This window comes from Corvus kubaryi, unplaced genomic scaffold (assembly GCF_017639235.1).
Source record: "Corvus kubaryi isolate FWS band 111438036 unplaced genomic scaffold, C.kubaryi_AGA036_p1.0 37249, whole genome shotgun sequence".
Classification (NCBI taxonomy): Eukaryota; Metazoa; Chordata; class Aves; order Passeriformes; family Corvidae; genus Corvus; species Corvus kubaryi.
The window spans coordinates 1487713-1500021 of NW_024581072.1; the positions used below are offsets into that span (position 1 = coordinate 1487713).

The 12309-nt window shown below is 35.5% G+C and overlaps 1 protein-coding gene across 1 annotated transcript in view; it reads right to left on the reverse strand.

Moving 5' to 3' along the window:
- Positions 1–12309, reverse strand: part of ADAMTS19 (ADAM metallopeptidase with thrombospondin type 1 motif 19) — a 135202-nt gene that overhangs the window by 33166 nt on the left and 89727 nt on the right. The window contains exons 12-16 of the mRNA XM_042023410.1: positions 10666–10796; positions 8947–9116; positions 5960–6087; positions 5129–5249; positions 3043–3123 (exon numbers count right to left, since the gene is read on the reverse strand). Coding sequence (XP_041879344.1) covers positions 3043–3123; positions 5129–5249; positions 5960–6087; positions 8947–9116; positions 10666–10796 — 631 coding nt within the window. The remainder of the gene's footprint in view (positions 1–3042; positions 3124–5128; positions 5250–5959; positions 6088–8946; positions 9117–10665; positions 10797–12309) is intronic.

Consider the following 12309-nt stretch of genomic DNA (forward strand, 5'->3'; position numbering starts at 1 on the left):
CAGAAATGAGGGATTCAAAATTTTTCAGACACCATCTTCTTTCCCACACCCTCCTGTCTCAAAATGTGACCCAACATGCTTTTTTTTAACTAGGAAGCATTTCATAAAAGAAATCACATGGAACACAGCACACCTATAGGCTGGATACCTAAAAGAGCATTGGCAATTACAATCTCATACTGTGTTACACTGCAGAACTGAAGGGTCCATATCCCTGAGGTAGCTTGATCATATATTTGAGAATAATGACACAGGTAATCCACTTCTTTAGTTCAGCTGAAAATGAATCTTTTCTCTCATTTCTGATTAGCACAAAAAAAATTCCATGGTTTAGACTGTAAGTAATTTCCATAGTTGTATTCCACTAACTAATCACATTAATTCATTGTAAAGCCTGGACCTGTTGTGCCATCACTCAAGTGTCTCATGAATGAGCTCTGTAATTTCAAAGCCTAGGACTTCTAAGACAGAAATATTTTAATTATCTTATACCATAGGAATGTAGATAATTCTTGAAAAAACTTTTTATAGCTGTTCTTAAAATGGTTTTTTAAGTATCTGATAGTGAAACAATCTCAAAAACAGTGTTATTACTGCTAGTTTAGTCTTTGAAAATAAATAATGAAATTATTTCTAAAAATAATAATTTGTAATTCAAAAATTGGTACATTTATGCTTTAGGAAATATTCTTGACTTAAACAAACACTCCCCACCCACTGTACTGCTACATATAATTACCACTCCAGAATACTGTACTGATAAAAGAAGGATCACAAACTCTTGTGCTTTTTCCAATATAATTTCAGCGGGGAGGAATACCCAGTTTGACTGTATCCCTGCTTCTGCTTCTCCACAGGTGAGAAGAGATAGGACAGTTGTCAACAGGTCAATTAGTTCAGCAAACGCAGTTGCAAGTTTTACCTTGTCTTTTCCTCTGCTACGCCAGAGCTCCTGTTACTGTGGTGGATGTTGATATACTTCACACAAAGAAGACATCTGCTCTGACTATTTGCTTCAACAACACAATTATCCAGTGATGCTACTAATGTGGGCTGTAGTTTTACTAATCAATTTAGCAAAACCATTGCAGTTTCCAGATCATAGTGACTCTGTTTCCTGACCATCAAGTAAATTCAAAGAAGGGCACTGTATTTTGACTCCTTCTGTATTTGACCTGTGCTGTACAACAATGATCAAATCTTCCTTCAGCTAAAATTGCTTTCTAAGCAACAGCTATTAGTGTATGCTGGAACACATTGTGTTTACACTTTACCTCCAGTTACACAATTATTAGTTGTAGAGTGAGCTGTATTATTTCCAGACCTTAATCCTAAAATGTGTTTAGGACAATTAGTAAAACAGAAATAGTGTTGGCCTGTATTGACTAATTTCAAGTACAGAACCAAGTATCGTGCCACATAAAATTAACATAAAGAACTGTACGATGGAAAACCAATCAGAAACATGAAATTTAATCTGCATTACATTTCACATTTTTAACCACAGTATTGTGAAGAATATTGTTTCTACAACTAAAGACCTAAGCTTTCTCCCCAAAACTTTCATTATGTAATGTCTATTCAAAAACTACTCCTTTTCAATTCAGATTCTGATGCTTTCAGAATAAATTACCTACAAATGAAGAAATTTTAAATACCTTTTGCTAGTTAAAAAACCCGCCAAAATGGTGCAACAGCACAGGTTTTAATTCAAGGTGTGGCAACAGACCTCTTAATGGGTCCCCATAAAAGCTCACCAAAAAAAATTAGGCGTAAGGCTCAACAAAAGATATTGCAGAGAATACTGGCTGATCCTCAGTCAGACCTAAACCACTAAAATTAATGAAAATAAAATTACAGTAACAAGCAACTAGGAGCTAATTGGCAACTTTCACAAATGAGCACCATGACTGACATTATTTTATGGGCATAAAAACCATTTCACTCTTTTTGCCTTTTGTATGGTAAGGGATAAATTAGTTTGCTACTCATAAAGAAGGAATAAATTTCCCTAAATGCAATGTCAGCAACTATATATTTATTTATGCACTATTCAAAAAACAGAAAATAATAGTATTTCTATTCTCTACATATGTTAATAGAAAGACAAACTTCATTTATTGTTTCAACACTCTTACCTATCCAAGTCCGTGGTTCACTGGGGAACAATTAAATATTCCAGATCTCAAAATCACCTGCAAAGGCGCAGGCCTCAGACAAATCAGCAGTCATCCATTGATAACCTAGACTCTCCTAATTAAAATCCACCCTCTTCAACATTCTCTCAGTTGAAGTAACTAAGAATAGTGACCAGACCAGGGAATTTTTCATATCATTGTCCTGTTTCTCATACCATGTCTCTCTCAATTTAAATTTAAGCACTGCACAAAACAACACCAATTATGATATTTCATATATTCCCTTAAACCCTGTAACAATAATGGTAACAAAGTGTACTCTCCTACACAACTTCTTTAGACCTCATTAAAAGAGAAACACTTTTTTTTAATCAATGAAAGACAATTTCACTTAAATGGAAAAAAAAAAAGAAAAAAATCACTGTGATTAAGTTTGCCTATTAGAAGATTTAGACAATTCAAAATAGTGCAAAGAAATACTTTTCTGCTTTTTCAGTCTAATTTTAGAACTTCTGTTCGACTTTTTTAGGGAACTGGTGTATGTTGCCCAGAGTGTGTCTTGTGTCTTGAGCACACATGATTTCATGTTTGAGCACAAAATTCTTTTCAGTAGTTTTAATGTGCTTCTCATATGAAAAATTAAAAATGAGCAAGTATGCACAGAAATTTTTTTGCATAATCTAAATAGTCTTTGAAATGTTCTCTAAAAAAGATGAGATAAAAGTTCAGAAGAAGACCTATATGAAAACTGGTTCTGTAATAATTCTTTCCGTTCCTTAGACAAGTTCTTCACAGATCTACTTTTCTACTCAGAGTTTTGTTCAATCACAAAGGCATGTTTAGCTAGCACATTTCAGTGTTGAGTAAAACAGGACATTAACACTAAAGCATATATAACGTTTACCTAAATAACTGTGAGCTGGTTTTTCTTCCACAACTTTGATTCTCCTTGCTCCTGCAGGTATCACCAAAGCTTCCACGTAACCTAAACATGAAATCAGATGTCCCAAGTTAAACAGAAAATCTGAAAAGCATAGAAAACTACATCTTGCACATTTCCTCATTTTTTTCTCCCCTATTTTGTTTTTTCAATGCAGGAAGTTATAATTTATAAACCAATATTTTGAGGATTCTTGCAAAATTGAAAAAGAAGCTATGGACCTGTGCCTTACACGTAATATATATATACAACGCTACACAATTAAAAGAGCACAGCACAGTAAAACATAACAAGAACTAGTGAGGCTGGGAGATTGGGGCTGGAGCAGGTGAAGTTATCACTGGCTAGGTAGTTCTGTGTCACCATGACCACCAGATGACAAAAAAAGAATTCCAGCTTCACTCAGCATCTAAAGACAAATGGTATAGCACTAAAATCTAAGCATCCTCCTACTGCTTGTTATTTAGTTTGTTTTATATATTTTTGTTCCATCTCCTTCTTCTTGATTAAACATATTCAAACCCTGTCATGATAGGGTTTGAAATCTACTTATTAATTTTTAGCTTCAAATTGACATTGCTTCCTGATAGTGTGGGACTAAGAGAGGATGTTGAACAATTCCTTTTAAGTAAAAAATGGTGAAAAGGCAATATAGGTGGAAACCACTGTGCAGGAAGGAATGTCATAAATAAATAAACCCATGTTTTAGATTATCCAGGTGAACTTCACAAAAGGAAAAATATTCCCATCTTTTATTATGTGTAGCTATGTGATATTCTACAACAAAATACTTAGCATTTGCAACACTTTTTCAATAATCCTGAAACATGAAAATTAAAGCAGCATCTTTCATTTCTGTAAGACCTAATAACACCTTTTAAGTATTGCTTACAGCTTCTTAAGAAGGAAAATAACTTACACAGGTGTTAAGATGGCAATACCACAATATTGAGGGTTGACACAGCACCTTGAAAAAACTTTAAAGTGTGTAGATATTCACATTAGCAGCTCCACATTCAATAGAAGAGACCTGAGATAATGTGATTTTATTAGCAGGAACCTTCTTTGCTGGTTTTTTTGTATCTTGTAGTCCTCCAGACTCATCTGGGGTTTGGGATTGCTGCTTTGCCTTACATTCAGCTTGAGAGGGCCAGACATAAACATTTGAAGACTATGCCTAACTTTCCCCTCTTGCCTAAAGTACTATACTTCAGTCTAAAATCCTCTGAAATCCTCTATTTTTCAAAGATATGCTGTCTGCTTCTAATTACAGTATTTTTTGATGTGATTTACTTACCACCTTTAAATTCTGCACATTTTCTACTCAAGAAACTGGAATTGTAATGGCAAACAAATGCTGATAGTTGGTCAAATGCTGTTTCAAAGGAAAGACTTGTATTCATAGTGCAAGGTGCACATTATTAGGATTTCAATTCTCTACTCTGTCAACATTATTGTGCTGGAGTCAGTAAGTTATTCTCATTCACAGGACAGATCACAGCAGCATGTGGATAGCTCATGTTCATTCTGCATCATAAAATCTGTTGGCTTTTTGAGATATTATTAGTATAAAACAATGAGTAATGAAGAGGTATTAGACTTCTTCACTTATTTGGCTTTATGATCTGTCACTGCCTGGCTTAGTTTAATAACATTACTCTAGGTAACAAATCATAATTTGGATATTTATTTTGAAGAATACTAAATGAATCTAAACATGAAAAGAATTTACAGTTCCTCTATTTGCTAAAGATTTAAATCTAATCTCTCATATTCCTTAAAAATTAGGCTCTTCTATGAAATAGAGTGTTTCTTAATGAAAGATATTTCCTTCATCTTGCAATTGAAATAATGTGCAATAATTTTGCAACAAATTTTAAAATATTTATGCAGTCTTATCTTCAATGTCTTATCTTTAAAAATCTAGGTCTACAGTTCTTTTGAGGATCTGCAAAGTTTTAAGAAATATAGTTTTTTAATTTCCCAATGCTCAAAGTAATCAACAAGCCACTGGTTTCCTTAGTATTTGAAATAAACAAACAGACATTACCTGCTCCTCTGGTATGGTTAAAATCACCTTTAATAACTTTGCATGACTTTCCATTACCATTGCATATACCACAATGATCTTCACGAGCCAGAGATCCTAATATACCATCACAGCCAAATTTCTGCAGGAGAAGAAAGTAAAAGCTATTCAGATAGAGGCCATGTTTTTCATAAAGTTGCCCTTAGTATCAGGCACCTCTCCCTTCTGCAAGATGCCTAGCCTACATGACCCAGCCCTGCTGGGAATGAGGGTTGCACTAGCTCGTGACAGAGATCTGTCCCATAGAGAATTCCCCTGTGATTTTATGTAGATTGCTGCGTTCGCTCTTCCTATGTGGTTGGCTAAGTCTACCAGCTGCTCTCCAAGAGAAACACAACCGCATTCCCATCTCCTGGTGGGACCTGTGGCACATCAGATGCCCTATGCAACGCACACACCACAGGCCTTCCCACTAAGTGAATGCAATGTGCCTCTCCTGCTTTCTACTCAAAATATGGGTGGTTCTTTCCTATGCCCACAATGGGAAAGTGCCATTAATGTCAGCCTAAGACCTTATTCTGAACAGGGCATAAACAGGTCTAGAATATGTAAATATAAATTATATTCGTGTTTTGCTAAAAAGCATTCAGTTTAAAATAAATTAAGTTTACTCAAGCACCTCCATATTACTGTTAGACCTATTTCTATGAATTAGTATCAGGGGTAGCTTGACAACAGCAATAAAGTTAATATATGCAGGCCTGATATGAATTAAAAACCTTTTAAAGTCTTAACATATATGTGTGCTTGGTGTGTGCCAGTATATCCAGGTTCAAAACAAATAATTCATACCTGGCATCTACCATCTGCACAGACATCTAGCCCATGCTGGCCACAGGAAGTCCCATCCATCACCTTTTCTGTTAGAAGAACAGGTTGATCCTTTCCAGCCGGTGAACAGAATAAGGCACATGGCTTTTCTGTAGCAGCAATGGATGGAAAAACATGCAATATTGGAATAAGGGAACTTCAGAAATACAGAATTATCATCAACACTATTGTTAAAACTGATACTTGCTTATGCGTGGCATGCATCTATGTTAACATAAGAAGTTATCTTAGACACAGGAAAAACAAAAAAGATTTTGATCCATTCCTTAGCTGTTTGAAAAACTTGAGGTTTTTTTTCCCCCTACAGCATGCTGTTGCTACAAACTTGGCCTACATAGTACTCATGTCATGCTCATTGTTGCAATTAAGAATATACACATTACAGCTGTTGGAATATTTTGGTTGTAACCTATACTTTCATTCTCCTATATTTTTGGCAGATCATAAATATTGGTTAAAAAAGGAGCTTAACACTTTCCAGACTTCCTAACTATGCAGGTCAAGGCGAAAAAAATGAAGTAACTGACACACCCTGGGAAGAAAAATATATGAATTTACAAATTCCACCTTAAAAAAAAAACAAACAAAAAAAACCCCACAACCCCCCTGGAAACATTATTTTTGACATTTTTACAAAGTTCAAGCAATTTTCTACTAAATTTCTAAAACATTCTGTAAATCATTTCTAATTATGAAAGCGCATAAAAATGTAGTAATGGCCTATGTATCCATGTATTTCTAATGGCCTCATTTATAAACAATGAAGTTTGTGTCACCACTGTGAAAGTAATAGCGAATAAAAGAAACTAAGTTTCTTCTCAGTGGCCAACAAAGTACAAAATGACAGGATTTTTTCGTATGTTTGTTCACAAATGAACTGACTCAGAACTTCTTCCTAAATCTGTTACAGACTTTTGAAAGGATAAAGTCAATCCTGAACCTGAAACTGATTTCACTTGGACACAATCTATGCCACTCTGACTTCATACTGACTTCTAGATTCCTGGAGTGCATTTTTATTAGTAAATTAAACAGTTCCAGGAAACATTCAGGGGCACAGGAATTCTACTGTCTATACAGCTGAACTGTAAAACAGTCTATGCCACGTTTTTTTGCATGTGCTAACTAGAACTAGCTCAGTCTAGACTGGAAATTGCCATCTGCAAAGGACTGTTTTCAAAAAAGTCATTTTAGCATGCAAAAGAGTAGGAAAGTACAGACAGGACTTTTGTGCCAACTGACTTACACAACAGAGAGTGGTCTGGGCACATTTAAATTACTAAAATTGACAGAGCCTCAGGGCTAGAGGACCAGTACAAACAGATGTGATCTCTTCTGCCAACATGTGAAGCTAGTCAGACACACGCCATCTCCAGCTAAAAAGCTGCCTGAGTTTGTGCCCTCTGCATTCCTGTTATACTCCTTAAATAGTAACCTCAAAGTTCCCTGGGGCCTTTACACATGTATCAGCATTTTTTTAAAGGAATACATGATTGATGACCTAAACATTATTTTAAAGACACTGAACTCAAAGAGACAGCAACTAAACAACACCAGACAACTTCAACAGACTACAGACCCTCATACAGTAACTATTTTGGATATGGTGTACCATTAGTGTCCACTAAGAGAGCAAACAATTAAGGATTTGAGAGCAATGTATACTGGGATACTGGAACTCTCTGTCTGGTCCACTTTTGTCCCTGAAGGACACCTCAAGATAGTAGGATCACTCAGAACGAAGTTAGATGAAAGCAACCATCCATACTCGTTAACATGGCACAGGAGAGTGTCAAGATTTTTTCATCTGAATGAAATCATATTATTCAAAGTCAGATTTAAACATTTAGATCCTTTAGGATATAAATCATGTGGTCCTCTGCTAAAATGAAATTTAGTAAAACAAACCAAAAGTAATTGACTCAATAAGCACCTATGTAATAGCTGGAGAGAGTTCTTCTTACAATGAAATGAGCTAATATACAAGCCTAATGAAAATACTATCACAAGTTTTCCCTTTGGCACCTTGAGAAAAGGCTTAGGAAAAAAAAAACCTTCTTTAGTCAGGCATATATATTATAACATGTTGATAGCAAAATAGTCTTCTGTGCTTTCTGATGCTTTTTGATAAATTGTTTCAAGAGTTAAAACAATTTATAGTAATGAACTACTTAAAATTTGGTAACACACAGTACTCCTGTGTCATTCAAGGTCTTCTTTACTGTGGGTTGCTATGACTTTAGGTTCTCAAGTCAACTGTTTTCATAACTGATGCACTTTTGTTGTGCTTTTTCCTTTGTTTGTTTTTAATTTAAATAAATTAAAACAAAAAATTACAGAAAATTCAGTGGGGTGGCAATTATTGTTTACATTTCATAGGAATTTGTTTTCTAGTCACTGATGTCCTACACCAACATTATTTTTGCAGATAATGTAAGTCTAATCTTACTATACTCCCACTTGAGTGTTTTCCTAATGATAAGGTATGAAAGCAAGTTTCTTGCATGGAAGCATGCAAACAGTATGCCAGGACTTTGCATGCAGTAGCTGTTAGGATTTAAAGAAATCTTATTGACGTTTACAGCATGTATTACATACAGATTGCTGCCAAAATCAAACACTGGTATGTGAAATACTCACAATGTTAAGCTGTAAGTTCTCTCCTTCCTCAAAAACAACAGGCTCACAACATCTGCACTGTCTTTTTGGCTTTGTAGGTAAAAAATATAACTGATATATGCATGTTTAATGATGGACCATTACTCTAGAAAGTGCTATTTCTGAGACTCTTCATACTACAATTCTGATTAAATAGGAAAAAGCTGACTCAATTTTCATTCATCGTTTGTTTACTCTAGTTTTAACTATAGCTCTCTTGATCAACAATACCAACAAGCTGCAAGCCATATAAGCAGATGATAAGAACAAGGGAGATGGTTTATACTTACCATCATCAATGACAGCTTGCCACTGGTGCACATGCTTCTGATATGAAGATCTGATACTGAAAGCTTGGCACTGCCAGTCCCTAAAGGCAGGAACACCAGCAGGACAAGAAGGATTTTCACATACCCTATACTGCATTGTGGGCCCATGACACTCTCCTTCAAGGCCTGAACTAGAAAAGATGGCATAAATACAACCCTTTACTGTTGGCAATATTTTGTCAGATTTACAGTATAGTTTATTTATGCTAGACACAAACTCAAAATAGCAGGGTTTTTTTTGACACTTAGCATCCAGAAATCACCCATAAAAAATCAAAGTCACAGAACAAAACATGTTTGCCTTCTCTTTGTACCAGTTATGTTACATATAAGGAGGGATGGGTGCTAAGCCATAATTTACACTTAGCCTCAAGGAAGCATTCGGACTAGTAGGAGTTCAGTAAGGAGAAGCACAGCTGCAGTTTTGATATAGTTGAGATGATTTTTCTCTACCTGGGCTAAGCCAAAGGGGCTACTGAAAGGAAGCAACACCTGCAGATTTGCTACCTCTCCTTTTTCACTTTTAACAAGTGTGGTGTTACAGGGTTCAGACAAATGCTTTGTTTCTTTTTGGTCACTTCAGTTGTGCTTCCAGGTCCTAACGAACAAATACAAAAGAAGAGAGAACTGCAGAAACTGGAGCTAATTATTTGGAACCTTGCCTGGAAAAATGAATTCATGAGAGTGAAATTAAGAAATCTGTAAATTCTAGAAATAGCTTTAATGTATACGGCTGAAAGAGGTGTTTAGATGGCATGAACTATGAAAGCATTCTGCATACCTGAATTTCTGTTAAACTTATGCTTACATGCTTCTGTATAGTCATATCCAACTTTTCTGCAACATTCTTTATGCAAATTTATCTTTTTTAATCCTCCTGTCTATTTTGCCCCAAAATCTGCTATAATGTCTTCCATAATTCTTCATTTCCCCCTTTTGTTGTTGTATTATTATTTCTTTAAAACCGTTGACTCGACTCTTACCCACTCTGGTTTAGTCTTCCCTATACTTGCCTTCATTACTCTACTCTGTTCCCACTTCTATGCCTATTTTTCTTTTTCACTTGGTGTATAAATAACCCACAAAAATCAAGTTGGTACTGACTAATTAAAAGGAAAACACCTTTTAGCTGGTCACTGAGACATAGCGAAACAAATTTCATTCAAGTCAAAAGTAAAAATCCCTTTATCTCCAATGGCAGAAGGTTTTCATTTTCACAAGATAGGGAACCTAAATTCTGTTTCCAGAGAGTCTATCTAAATGTCTGAGAAACTGGCAGAAAGGTCTCTTTGTAAAAGTTTCAATTCCTTGGTTCTCCAGATGAGATGCAGAAGTCAATCTTCTACAGTTAAAAAATTTAAAGACTAGAATTACACCCTGATGATCTGCAAGTCAGAAATTGTGAATTTAAGTTTCTGCTGCTTCTTCAGGTGAAGCTTAAAAAGAAAGTTTTATTCTTCCATTAATATTATCTAGGCTCTTGACAGAAGCAGAAAAGGTGAAAAATAGTGTTTCCATGCGATAAAAAAACTGAAATACCTCTTCTTCTAAGTTTTTCAGTATACAAAAAGTATTAATTGCTTAGGTAAAGGCCAATTGTTTCTTCATGGTTTCTGTACTCATTTAAGTTTTGTTCAGAAATTCTGATGAAAAGAAATGGAAACCTGAACTTGTTTTTACCCAGGGCATTTGCGTTGTCGACTACTGATTCCAGTGTTGCAAGTACGGCTACAAGTGCTCCACGCGCTCCACTCTCCCTCCATGTGCTCCGCAAAAGAGGTCCGATTGATACAATCGCCAGCCTTACACCACTAGGGGAAAATTCAGCTCTTACGTAAAAAAAATCAAGGCATATGCAAAACAATTCACTTCTCCACAAGCACATGGAAGCACAACATAAACACGTGGTTCAACATACAGTTTTCGTATCAGTCAGATATATTTTTGCCTAGTGTTCCCCAAAGCTTTTTTGTCTATCCTAGTAAATGCAGCAGCCAGAGACCTTTCTCTGGTTCAGTGGCCAAGGAGCAGATTCAGTTCTTGTCCATAACCTCAAAAATAAGTTAATTTCCAATGAAGGATGCCTCCTAGAAAAGGTATCCAGACTATGATGTCTCCCTTATTTTGAGTTGGGGCACTGCCTAACAAAGCATTTTGGGGTCCAGTCCAAACCTATTGCAGGGATCATCATCCTGCTGAACTGTGTAGATGATCACAGCACAGTGTCCAGGGCTGTTCTCAGGAGTTGCTTGTTTCAGCATGACAGTTCCCACCAGCAGGAACTTCATTGTCCCTGACTATCCAGTGACAATTTCAATAGAAAAATATATTAAAAAGTAATAGAGAAAATAAGATTTTATTCACAGCTTGTATTCAAAGATAAAATGGAAGCTTCAAGAAGCTGGTGTTGAGAAAGTCAAAAGAATTTCTGTCATTTATTTAAATAGTAATAATAAACTCAACGATCTTGCATGCATATATCGTTTCCCAGGACAACCGCAATTTCTCACTCAAAAACTATCTCATCACTATTGTTATGCTCTGTAACCTATGTTGATATCTCATATAAATCATCATAAACTCTGCAGAAATTAGTGCTTTACCAAATTAACCAGCTATCTGTCATGTGTATTATGAAGTAGAGGTATTTTCCAACCGTAACAATTTCACCATTCTGTGATTCAGGAATTACAAAGCAATGAGGCTACAAGTAGACAACGAACACTTAATGTCATTAACATCAATAATTTAACTAATTTCTTTTTTCATTCTGAACTGTTGGTGAATGACTGTTATCAATGGAAAAAGTTCACAAAGAAGTCTCCTATTTATAGCAAAACAAAATGTGTCACTAATGCACTCAATAAAGGCTTTTGTTACTTTTAGAACACACCTCTGTAACTTTTAGTCTCTGTGCTAAATCCTTATCTGGTAACCTTTTCACCTGCAGTTTCAAACTGGCCTTCACTGATCAATTGATCCTAATTTTCTCTCTTAAATCATCACATTAAAATGATGGCATAATTATACCACTTTTGAAAAGTATTCATGTTCAATGGCTTCACCTTTATATTAGATTTTTAACTAGAAACTGTAAATTTTGTAATGCTCTTGGATGTTTCAAATCAAAAATGCTCATATCTATTTAAAGGTATTGCTTCAGATAAAATATGGATTTTTCTATAGACATAGCATCTGCCCTATGTGGAGTCTGAAGGATGCTTATAAATCCTTGACTTAAACCCCAGACAGGTTGGACAGGCTATGCAAATGGCATTTCCATCACTTCCTAAGATCCCAAGAGGAGCACAAGACAACAGTAAT